This window comes from Panthera uncia, assembly GCF_023721935.1.
Source record: "Panthera uncia isolate 11264 chromosome A3 unlocalized genomic scaffold, Puncia_PCG_1.0 HiC_scaffold_12, whole genome shotgun sequence".
Lineage (NCBI taxonomy): Eukaryota > Metazoa > Chordata > Mammalia > Carnivora > Felidae > Panthera > Panthera uncia.
The window spans coordinates 18,538,097-18,549,303 of NW_026057579.1; the positions used below are offsets into that span (position 1 = coordinate 18,538,097).

The 11,207-nt window shown below is 47.0% G+C and overlaps 1 protein-coding gene across 1 annotated transcript; it reads right to left on the reverse strand.

Moving 5' to 3' along the window:
• Window positions 1–91: 91 nt before the first annotated feature.
• Window positions 92–4,010, reverse strand: DNAJC5G (DnaJ heat shock protein family (Hsp40) member C5 gamma). Its single transcript, XM_049652389.1, has 6 exons — window positions 3,873–4,010; window positions 2,958–3,073; window positions 2,436–2,649; window positions 1,864–2,005; window positions 1,294–1,364; window positions 92–1,091 (listed from the first exon to the last, which is right to left on the reverse strand). The coding sequence occupies exons 2-5, from the start codon at window positions 3,068–3,070 to the stop codon at window positions 1,312–1,314; spliced, it is 522 nt and encodes a 173-aa protein (XP_049508346.1). The 5' UTR covers window positions 3,071–3,073; window positions 3,873–4,010; the 3' UTR covers window positions 92–1,091; window positions 1,294–1,311.
• Between the last annotated feature and the right edge of the window lie 7,197 nt (window positions 4,011–11,207).

Here is an 11,207-nt window from a genome sequence, read left to right on the forward strand (position 1 = left end):
TGAGCACTGGCCCTCTGTCTTTTTCTCCCCGGGCCTTTTGCTCGATCCCAGGCACAATTAGTCTTTCTTAGGCCCAACAGATGCACTTGGATTGGACAAAAGCTCTTTTATTTATTGACATTCTTTACCCCTTCTCCCAGTCAGGAGAGAGGTTTGAGGAGTTACTAGCTTTGACCTTGGGTGGACAGGAAAATAAATGGTGTGGAGAGTATACCAAACAGGCAGTGTGAAGAGGCATGAGTGGTAAAAGGGTCTGGAAAAGTATAATCTTCTCCCTATCACATGTTTCATGCCCCTGTTTTAAGAACAAAATATATGATGATCAGCCTGCACAAGACATGGTGAAAAGGATGAAGGCAAGCAGGCACTGATATGTGAGCTTCAGCTAACTCATAGGACCCATGCTAAGGCATGCTGTGCTGTGGTGTAGTCCAGGGAGAATCCAAAGGTGGGAGAACTACCCCTACATCTCAAATGCATTCATACTTTGCCCGGGTTGATTCATGGTGGCATGGAATAAGGCTGACAACGACAAGTGCATGGGCACCAGAAGAACGTGAAACCAGCCCCAGAAAGGTGTGCTGGCATAGGAATGAGGCTGATGGTTAGAGTTCTTGGTGCAGAGGTGCAACAAAGGAGGTTAGCTGCTATAGTAGCTCTGGGAAAGGATCCACCCTGCTCAGTTATCAGGATCTTGGTGGAGATATTGCAAGCAGCTAAGGGACCCTACCGGCTGAAATTGGCTCAAATCCCAAGGAAGGCACAGGAAAAAGAATGCTGGGGAAAAGTCTGTCACCACTGCCTGAGACCTCATAAGGGTAGGGACGGGAAGGCTGCTCTCTAAGCAGATTAAAATTGGGACTGGAGCTAAAAAGAAGAGTGGCTGGGTGACCCTGTATCGCCAGGGTCAGTGATACCATCAAGGACAGAGGTGGCATCGTCACTAGGATAGATGCCATCAATGCTTCTAAGTTTGGATTCTTATAAGAAGAGGGGCAAATCAGGGTCAATGTCAGGACAGGGCTACTTGCTCCTCTCTTCGGTGTGTCCAGTGGATTGGGTGGCAGAAGGCACCCTCACTGGGTCAGCACCTGGGGGTAAAAGAAGTTGGCACCTTACTAACAAGGAGGAATGATGATCCAGAATTTAAAGCAAGCCCTCTGTGGGTAAGGATATAAACACATGAAATCCACAGTATAAAATATAAACTTTCTACTAATGACTCATCAGAAGTTAGTCTATGTTTCTTTTCTTATCCCTTGATTCTGGCTGCATTTCAGTTTTCATAAGTACCTCATTCCTCTTAATCTTTTAGCCATTAAATTCATTATCTTCGTCCTCTCTTCTAAAATTTCTTTTGTTTCCTATGGTGGAATTTGAAAAACACATATATCAACAATTAATAACAATTTTTAGTCCCAGGGTGAGAGAAGTATCACTTTGCAGTTACTCATCAGCATCACTAGGTGGCACTACAGTAAACTTCAGTCAAGCCACACAAAGTTAACTGCTTGGGGCGGGGATAATCTGGCACGTCATCTTCCTTTAGAGTAAAGGCAGTAAACTTCATCCTCTAGCTTGTCTCCAACTATTGCCTTTTCTAGGCACTCTCCCACCCATTCCTTACCTTAACTCCCCCCGACTCCCAGTTCCTTAGCCTAACAGTCATGAGAGGCCGATATTACATTCAAATTGTCAGTCGGTGGCAAAAGCCCCTCAGAAACCGGGTGTATCCCCTTCTCTTTCTTCACTTTGCCTCAATACTGACCTGAGTCTCCCATATTAGGGGTTCACGGTTTCACTCCCAACTATTCTTTCATTCCTAATCCAGTTCTTACCTCAGGCCCTGTCTATGGTCCTCACCTGACCTGGGAGGCTGATTCTGGACATTCTGCTGATATCTTCTAGCAACATCCTCAGATGGTGGCTTAAGTGTTCCACAGCAAAAGCAGCAACAGCAGCAGCAACAGCAACAGGTGAGCAGAGCACACAGGAGGACAAGTGTCTGAAAGGTGGGAAAGAATGGCCTTGACCCAGCAGTTCTGCTAGATTTCCATTCCAGTTCCCCTCCCTGAATCCCCCCAGCACCCAGAAAATAAGAGAGAGCAGAAGCATTTGTCCTAGGAGAGGAGGCTTAGCTCTCCAAGAAGAGGAGGGTCACCCCTCCTTCCTTATTCTTTTTTTTTTTTTTTAATGTTTTTATTTATTTTTGAGACAGAGAGAGACAGAGCATGAGTGGGGAAGGGGCAGAGAGAGAGAGGGAGACACAGAATCTGAAGCACGCTCCAGGCTCTGAGCTGTCAGCACAGAGCCCGATGCGGGGCTCGAACTCACAGACTGTAAGATCGTGACCTGAGCTGAAGTCGGACGCTTAACCGACTGAGCCACCCAGGCGCCCCCTTCCTTATTCTTAAAGGACTAGAAGAATTGTATACCTTGAACCAACAACTATTCAGTGTAAAATAGTAAGTGACGCCTTCTTCGCCAAAGTGATCATATATATATATTCCCAACGAGCCATGCCGGTCGTAGATTTTCCGCTTCTTGGGGTCACTCAGTATGGAGTGGGCTGTGTTGATCTCTTTGAATATTTCTGTTGCTTGAGCGTTCCCTGGATTCTTGTCTGGATGATACTTCAAGGCCAGGTTCCTACCCAGGCAATACCCAAAAGGAGGGAGAGGATGGCTAGGGAATGGCTGGGGAGGGAGGGCAGGATGGAAGACAGGGACAGGCCTTTGGATGTGAAGAAAGAATGCATGAGATGTGGTGCCAAGGATGGAGGCAAGCAACCCAGGTCTAAATGCTGTCCCACGCCACAATGAAATGGATGATGGCCCCGTCTGACCCAAAGTGAGGGCTCGAGGGTTTAAAAATGGGTCAGAAAGCAAGGTAGAAAGAGAAGGGTTTAAGGGGGGGGGGGGGAATCCCAGGGCTTAGAAAGAGGCTGAAGTCTAAACCTGTAGGCCTTTTTGATGTCTTCGGGTGAGGCGCCCTTCTTAAGCTCCAGCACCGCATAGAGGGTTGTGCCACTTTTGGACAGCCGGTGGGCCGCTTCATCCAAATGAGCCATGATCTGGGTCAGAGGAGATGCATTTGTGAGAACTGCCACAGGGGAGGCCACGGAGAAGTGAGACTCCTAGTGACAGGAAACCCAATGCCTTCATTGGCCAGTCAAGTAAAATGACTACAAAGGGACAAGCGCAAGACAACAGTGAGCGGGCTCTGTGACTAGCAGGAGACTGCAGGTGACGAGAAAGGACATCCAAATTCAAATTTTAAAGAGGAAACGGCTCCTCACATTTCCCAGCTACAGCCCTTTCCCTTCAGCGACACAGCCCTCCAGACACACCCCGCGTCACGGAGAGGTGTAAGCAAGGGAAGGCCCAAACCACGGGAAGAAGCGGATTTTGTCCAGAACGACTAGTCCCGGAAGAGACAGCCTGTCCAAGCTCACTGCGGCGTTGGAAAGACCACGGCAGCCCAGTCCTCGTGCAGGCTGGGTCTGGAATCGGGGAGATGTACAATTCCCAAGAGAGAAACAATTCAGACCAAAGCCTGAGCCACCTGAGAAGTCAGGTGTCCCAAAAGCCAGGCCGGAGGACGCTGCTGCAGCTAGGCCAGAGGCCTTCTTCTCCCTAGCCTCCCCTCTCAAACCTCGGAGCGCGGGCAGCGGGGAGAACACAGGGGTGACTCCAGGGATGAAGACCCAAGCGAAAGTTGTAGCTGCGGGGTCCGACCAGACAGGGACCAGGGAGCAGGGCCCCAGAGGGTGGGAGGCAGCCAAGGCCACAGGCTCGGAAGGTAATGCTCTGGTTCCCAGAGCCCTCTGGCTCTGTGTGGACTCCGCACCCGGCCTGGCGCTCTACTTCTACCTCAGAGTCGCCCTCCTCGGCTGGGGAGGCCTCGCACAACCTCCATCCGGGTGTGAAACTTCACACCGCCGAAGTCCAGTGGGCAACCGCGCTTGTGCACCGCGCCAACCTTCCGGGTCGCTTTTTGGCGCCGCCGGAAAATCTGGAAGATGAGGCTGCGTGGAGGCTGGGACTTATTTCACTCACAAGGAAGCCTGGGCGTAGGGATCAGCCCCGCGGGCCGCGATGCCCCCCAGTTCTTCCGGTGGGCGTGGCCTCCAGGGCCATCCCTTCTCCCGTGGGAGGGGATCACCGGTCCTGATGGGCTTAACGACTCGGTTAAGGTGATGGGCTTGCTCCCTGTGGCTGTGTGAGAGGTATGGCTCCTGCAATCCTTTCTCAAGAGGTGTATTCACTTCCCAGTCTTTTTTGGCAGAATTTAGGGGCCTCCACTTCGTCTTTTCTTTCCCTTCTACGTGGAAACTCCTACACATCCTTTAAGACCCACTTGAAGGTCGGTATTCCTGGGAATCCTTCCTTCATTCCCCCAGTTGTTCCCACCTTGCTCTGTCAAAGCAATTACTATATTGTAATTACTAATTTGCACGTTCCCTTAAACCGATAGCTTGAACATTTACAAAAGTCACTACTATTCTTCAAAAACTTCATTTAAATACTATTATATCATGAGGATGTGCCATAATGTATTTATATAATCCAGCTTGGATACTTAAGTTGTTCCTAGCCATTTGCTAGTGTAAAAACCTTATAATGAAAATTCTTATCTATAGATCTTCAAATAAATCTCTTCCCTGCTCCTTTGAGGTGGATTCCTGGAAGGGAAATTAATAGGTCAAAGCAAAATTTTTTGAGACTCTTAGTCCTTGTTGCCAGCTTTCTTCCCAGAAAGGTACCACAGGTACCAATTTACATCCCCACAGGCAGGGCTTGAGAGCACCAATCTCCACCTGACTTCACTTCCTGTGATCTCCTATAGGAGGCAGTCTTTCCACCACTTATAATTTACGACTTCTTAATTTTGGTGTTCTTTACAGAGGAGCACTCAATGGCTTCCATTACATGTGATTGAAAGAGCTTTGTTATTTCAATAATATTTCTCTGTTATACCTCATGTGGCTTTTATCACTCTCTTCCCTTTATTATGGTCTTCTGTGCACATTTACATCCTCTTCTAGGTTTTAAGTGGTAAATCAGTATCCATCCCAAGAGATGTGAGCCATCCGAGTCAACTAAGGAGTCCATATGCTCTAGGCACGATGACCAGTGAATTAACAAATTTATTTCTGTAGATCTGTGATCAGCGTATGGGGTGGGGATGAAAATCTTTGGCATCAACCACCCAGTTACCCTGTTGATAGATTCTGGGTAAGAGGAGTTTATAGGTTAATCACCTAAAGCAAAGGAGCTGAAGCTGACAATTTTTTTTTTTTTTTTTTTTTTTTTTTTGGTGGATATGTACTAGGATACATTTCCCTAGCTAACTTCCAGCCTTTCATCACCATCATGGTTGTCAGGACTAGCAGACCAACCCAGGCTGTTTCTTTACCCTGGGGAGACAAGAGAAGGCACCAGAAGTGCAGAGCACTTACTTTCCAGGCCCCTCGTGGTCTGGCCCCCACCTCTTACTCTAGCTCTGTTAAGCACTGTTAAGCATCACTGTTGTGCTTGCTCTGGTCTCTGCTGCACTGCTTTTCTGTCAGTTCTTTGAAGACGCCATGTTCCTTCCCACATCAAGGGCCTAAGTCTGCCTGGAGAATTCCTCCTCCGGCTATTTGCTGAGTTCTCATCCTTCTAGGATCTCAGCTTCATGTATCCTCAGATAGGCTTTTTTTTTTTTTTTTAATATTTTTATTTATTTTTGAGACGGAGAGAGACAGAGCATGAGCAGGGGAGGGGCAGAGAGAGAGGGAGACACAGAATCTGAAGCAGGCTCCAGGCTCTGAGCTGTTAGCACAGAGCCCGACGTGGGGCTCGAACTCATAGACTGTGAGATCATGACCTGAGCTGAAGTCGGACACTTAACCAACTGAGCCACCCAGACACCCCCCCCCCACCCCCCCCCCCCCTTTTTTTTAAAGTAGGCTTCATGCCTATTGCAGAACTGGTTGGGCCTAAACTCACAACTCTTGAGATCAAGACCTGAGCTGAGATCAACAGTCGGACATTTAACTGACTGAGCCACCCAGGCATGCCATCCTCAGGCCTTCTAAATTGAGTTCCACTTCTCTCTCCCTACCTCATAATACCTTCACCATGATTTGTGAATGTATGTTTATTTGTGTGTTTATTTGTTTAAGGTCTGCCTTCCCTAGTACAAAATACAACAAATACAACTCTGTGAAGGCAGGGACCTTATGTTTGTTCACCATTGTCTCCCCAGCACCTAGAGCCATGCCTGGTTCACAGCAAGTGAGTTAATGATTTGTTGGATGAGCTACAGTAGGGAGAACCCTCTGCTGGTGCAATGTCGGCCTAGAGGTTGAGCCATAGCAAGAATTCCCTAGGGCAGAAGCACTTAGCTGGGGAATTGGAAGACTCAGTTCCTCTTTTCCTCATATGATCCTGGACAAGAAGAGACATAAGGAGTTAAGAAAAATAAGGCAGCAGGGGAGATAGTATTGGGGATTCTGAGCTCCTTGTTTGTCTTAGTCTTCCTCCAGTTTCTAACACAGTTCCTGGGATATTGTAGGTGCTCAATGAATGTCGGTAGGTTGAATGAATAAGCAAATGTTGTGTGTCTTTTCAGAGGTACTTTAACCTAATAATATCTTTTGATTCTCACAGCAACCATGAGAGGTGCTGTGATCACATCCCTGCTCCATAGTAGAAGTGAACCCAGAGAAAGAGGGCAAATTAGGTTCTGAGAAGAGTTAGTAAATATCTTCCAGATCTTGCCAGAGGCTCCAGAATGTTATTACTTCTTATCATTGCCCTCTGACATTCTAATTAATTCTAATCATAGTTTGCTGGCTCTTGAAATAGCCATTATCTTTAAGTCTTCTGAGCCTCTCCTCTGAATGAAAAGACACTGCAGCCAGCAGGCTGCAGAAATGGGAATAAAGCAGGTAAGTCAGCTTGGCATCCTTCGCCTCTTCACTTTGCCTTCACCTAGAAACAGACCCCTTGTGGCTCTTTTTCTCTGCACATGGTCTCTTCTAACACCCAGCACAGTACCAGGAAGAACACACAATCCCAGAATCAGAAGCCTTAGACCTTGGTTTTGGCTCTGGCTCCAGTGAGCCGTGTGATCTTGAACAAGTCACTTAATCTCTGAGATTCTTTTCCCTCTTCTGTTAAAACCTGTGCCTCCACAGGGTTGATGTCAAAACCAAATTAGACTTGCTGTAAAAAGAACAGAAAAAAACAAAAACAAAAAATAACTATGCTAAAGAATGATTTCAAACTAAAACCTTTTCTAGAATCATTTGCCCTTAAGTCACTGATCTTATAGTTTACTATCTCACAGAGCCATTTGGTCTCTCCTGGAGAAAACCAAGAACCATCCCTTATTTACCCACAAACAGCTAAAGTTTTAGTCATATAGCTGGAATACCCATATACAGACAGACAGCAGACATTGGCATATTTATACCCAAAATATCATGCTCTTGAGCATATGCAGTGGGAGAGAGAGATCATCATTTGTCATACCCAGCCACTAGGTTCTAGAATTGTATAGTTTTTGAGCTGGAAAAGACCTTGAGTCTTAACTCCCATCTAATGCCTTCATTTTGTAATTGAGGGAAGTGTGGCCCAGAGAGAAGGATTGACTTGCTCAGAGTCAACCAGTAAGGTCCAGACCTAACCTAAGTCTTCTAAGTTAAGTGTCTGTGCTGTGACTGCTCCTTATACACACCAGCTCCCTTCTCACTTTAAAACTGAGGTCTAGAGAGAGATCAAAGTTGTAGTTGACATTCACCTCCCTTCATGATGTCAGGTAATGTCCTTCTTTATCTCCCTCCAATTGGAGGCTTGCTCACTTCATGTGCCCAGAAACATCATTGGCCCAGTTTGTTTGCCTGTCATCCCTGGGGCAGACAGCCTGGGGTGGGAGGTGGAGGGCTTCCAGCCAGAGAGGCTGCTGCATACCCCTGTCCTCTGTGCCCAGACTGCAGACCTAAGGGCAGACTGACAGAGCACAGCCACCTCACCTCTACAACTTTGATAGTAGTGTGTACCTCTTAGGGTTGTTAGGAGGACTAAATATTTAATTTGAACAGTGCTTGGCACATGGTAAGTGCTGTGTTGTCATTGTCATTGTCACCACCATCATCATCATCCTTTCCATCTGATCACCTCCCAATTTTGTAAAGAGAGAAGCTGGTTTTCATTTTGTTTCTGGGAAGAAGGGAAAACTCAAGATCCTTCCTCTAGGAAGATTTGCAAATTGTCATTCTATCCCCTTTCTATATCCTTCTCTCAGCCTCTTAGAACCCCATTTCCTTGTTTCCCTACGCAGTACCCTCATGCTGCCCTCTCACTATCCAAAATATCCCTGCCAGGGCTCCCTAAACAGTCAGAACTCTGAAATTACCTGTCTCACTTCTTCTCCTTGAGTATTTCTAATAAAAACTATTACCTCCATAAAATGAGCTCATCCCTAAGGGCTAGGTGGAAAGCAGCCTGATTAAAACACTATAATTCAGCGGTGCCTGCCTGGCTCAGTTGGTGGAGCAGGCAACTCTTGATCTTGGGGTTGTAGGTTCGAGCCTCATGTTGGGTGTAGAGATTACTTAAAAATAAAATCTTTCTTTTTTAATGTTTATTTTATTTTTGAGAGAGAGAGAGAGCATAGGTGGGGGAAGGGAAAGGGGGCAGAGGATCTGAAGCAGGCTTTACACTGACAGCAGAGAGCTGATGCGGGGCTTGAACTCATGAACTGTGAGATCATGACCTGAGCCAAAGTCAGGCACTTAACCGACTAAGCCACTCAGGCACCCCAAGATTGCAGTTTTTAAATGGATAAGCAGAGAGAGGTGGTAAAGGTGATATTTGAATCAAGACCTAACGCAGGTCCTCAGGTGGGTCATAAAGACATCTGACAGATTGCATTACATATAGATGAGGAAATGCAAAGGTCCTGAGGTGGAAGAATGCCTGGTATATTGTAGGACCTGCGTGAACGCCACAGTGACTGGGGAGGGAGGTGGGAGTAATATGAAATGAGACAAGGGGCCTATAGGGCTTTGTAGGCAATTGGAAAACCTTTGGCTGGTACTGAGTGACGTGAGGAGGTGATGGATCTGGCCTAGGTGCCTAGTCACTGGATTGAGACTAGATTGTAGGGCAATAAAGGTGGAAAAAGGAAGACAACCAAAGAGGCTACTGCAATAATCAAGAAGATAGATGATGGTGGTTTGGACCAGGGTGGGTGCAGGATTTGCTGACAGATTGGATGTGGGGTGAAAATAGAGGCATCAACGGTGATTCTAAGGTTTCTGGCCTAAGCAAATGAAAGGACAGAGCCACCATGTTCAGACATGGGAGGACAGCTGAAAGAAAAGGTTTGGGATGGGGTGACAATCAGGAATTTGGTTTTAGACCAATGAAACTGGAGATGCCTATTAGATGTTAAGGAGGTAAGATCAAGTTGACATTTGGGTATTTGAGTTTGAAGTTCAATGAGAGATCTGGGGATCATCGTATAGATGCCATTTTATTTTTTTAAGGTCTTTTAATTAAACTTTTTTAATGTTTACTTATTTTTGAGAGACAGAGAGAGACAGAGACAGAGCACGAGTAGGGGAGGGGCAGAGACAGAGAGGGAGATACAGAATCCAAAACAGGCTCCAGGCCCTGAGCTGTGAGCACAGAGCCAGACATGGGGCTTGAACCCGGGAATGGCGAGATCATGACTGAGCTGAAGTCTGACGCTCAACCAACTGAGACACCCAGGCGCCCCCTTTTTAAGTTCTTTGAAATAGAAAATTAAAAAAAAAAAAAAAAAAGAATGGCACAGTGATCTCCCATCTACCTACCATTGAGCTTCAACAACCATTGTTTTCTGTGGTTTCTAGATAGTATTTTTAAGGCTTGAGACTAGATATCTCTACCGGAGTGTAGAAAGAGAAGAGGGTGACCAAGTCCTGGACCACTCCAGCATTAAAGGGTTGAGAAGATGAGGAACAAGCAAAGGAGACTGAAAATAAACAGCCAGTGACGTAGGAGAAAAACCAGATTAGGGTACCCTGGAAGCCAAGTGAAGAAACAATTCCCAAATAAAGATGTAATTACAGTCTGATAAATGCTGAGGAAGAAAACGAAGTGTGCAGTGAGAATGTGTAACATGAGAACTAACGTAGGCTGGGGGTCAGGAAAGTCCCCCCGGAGGAGGTGACATTTAAGCTGCAGCCCTCGTTCATCCTGTCTATCTTCAACTAAAATCCTGCTTTCTCCAGCTTTCTTCCACTCCCAACAACCACCTCCTTTTTCCTGGGATGGCTTTATCAAGGACTGTGTGTCAGCCACTAGGGGGCGCTTGGGACACCGTGATGAGAAAGGTAATTCCTGCCTTTAGGGAGCTTGTATTCTAGTGAAGAGACGGAGGAGCAAATCATTTTGTTTCTTTTTTTTTTATTTTTTTTATTTTTTTTTTTTAACCTTTATTTTTGAGACAGAGAGAGACAGAGCATGAATGGGGGAGGGTCAGAGAGAGGGAGACACAGAATCCGAAACAGGCTCCAGGCTGTGCTGAGTGCTGCCAGCACAGAAGCACAGCAGCCCTTGAGAGCACCGGAAAACAGCACATAACTCAGCCTGGTGGGGAAGCCCGAAAGGCTTCCTGGAGGTAACACCTGAGCAGAATTTGGATGCCCTGTTTACCTCTGCCCATACCTTTCAGCCTGGCTTGGACCTTTCAAGTGTTAATTAACCCCTTGCCTGCGTGCTTGGATTCCAAATCTCGTCTGAGATCTCAAGCCCAGCCTAAATCCTGGCTTGAGGGCTGGACTTTGCTCTCTTTCTCTCTCAGTATGAACTGGTCCAGGCTGGGTTCCCTGAAGCCGCCTTCTGACCCATTCTCCCACCCTCTGCTCTACCACTGACCTATCCTCCTGGGAAGTTCCAGGGGTTCCTGTCTCCTTCAGCCCTTTGGGCCTCAAAGTGGCCTAAGGAATCTCCTTAGGGAAAATTGATACCTGAGGCAGGACAGGACAGACATTAAGAACATGTGGGTAGGGGCGCCTGGGTGGCGCAGTCGGTTGGGCGTCCGACTTCAGCCAGGTCACGATCTCGCGGTCCGTGAGTTCGAGCCCCGCGTCAGGCTCTGGGCTGATGGCTCGGAGCCTGGAGCCTGTTTCCGATTCTGTGTCTCCCTCTCTCTCTGCCCCTCCCCCT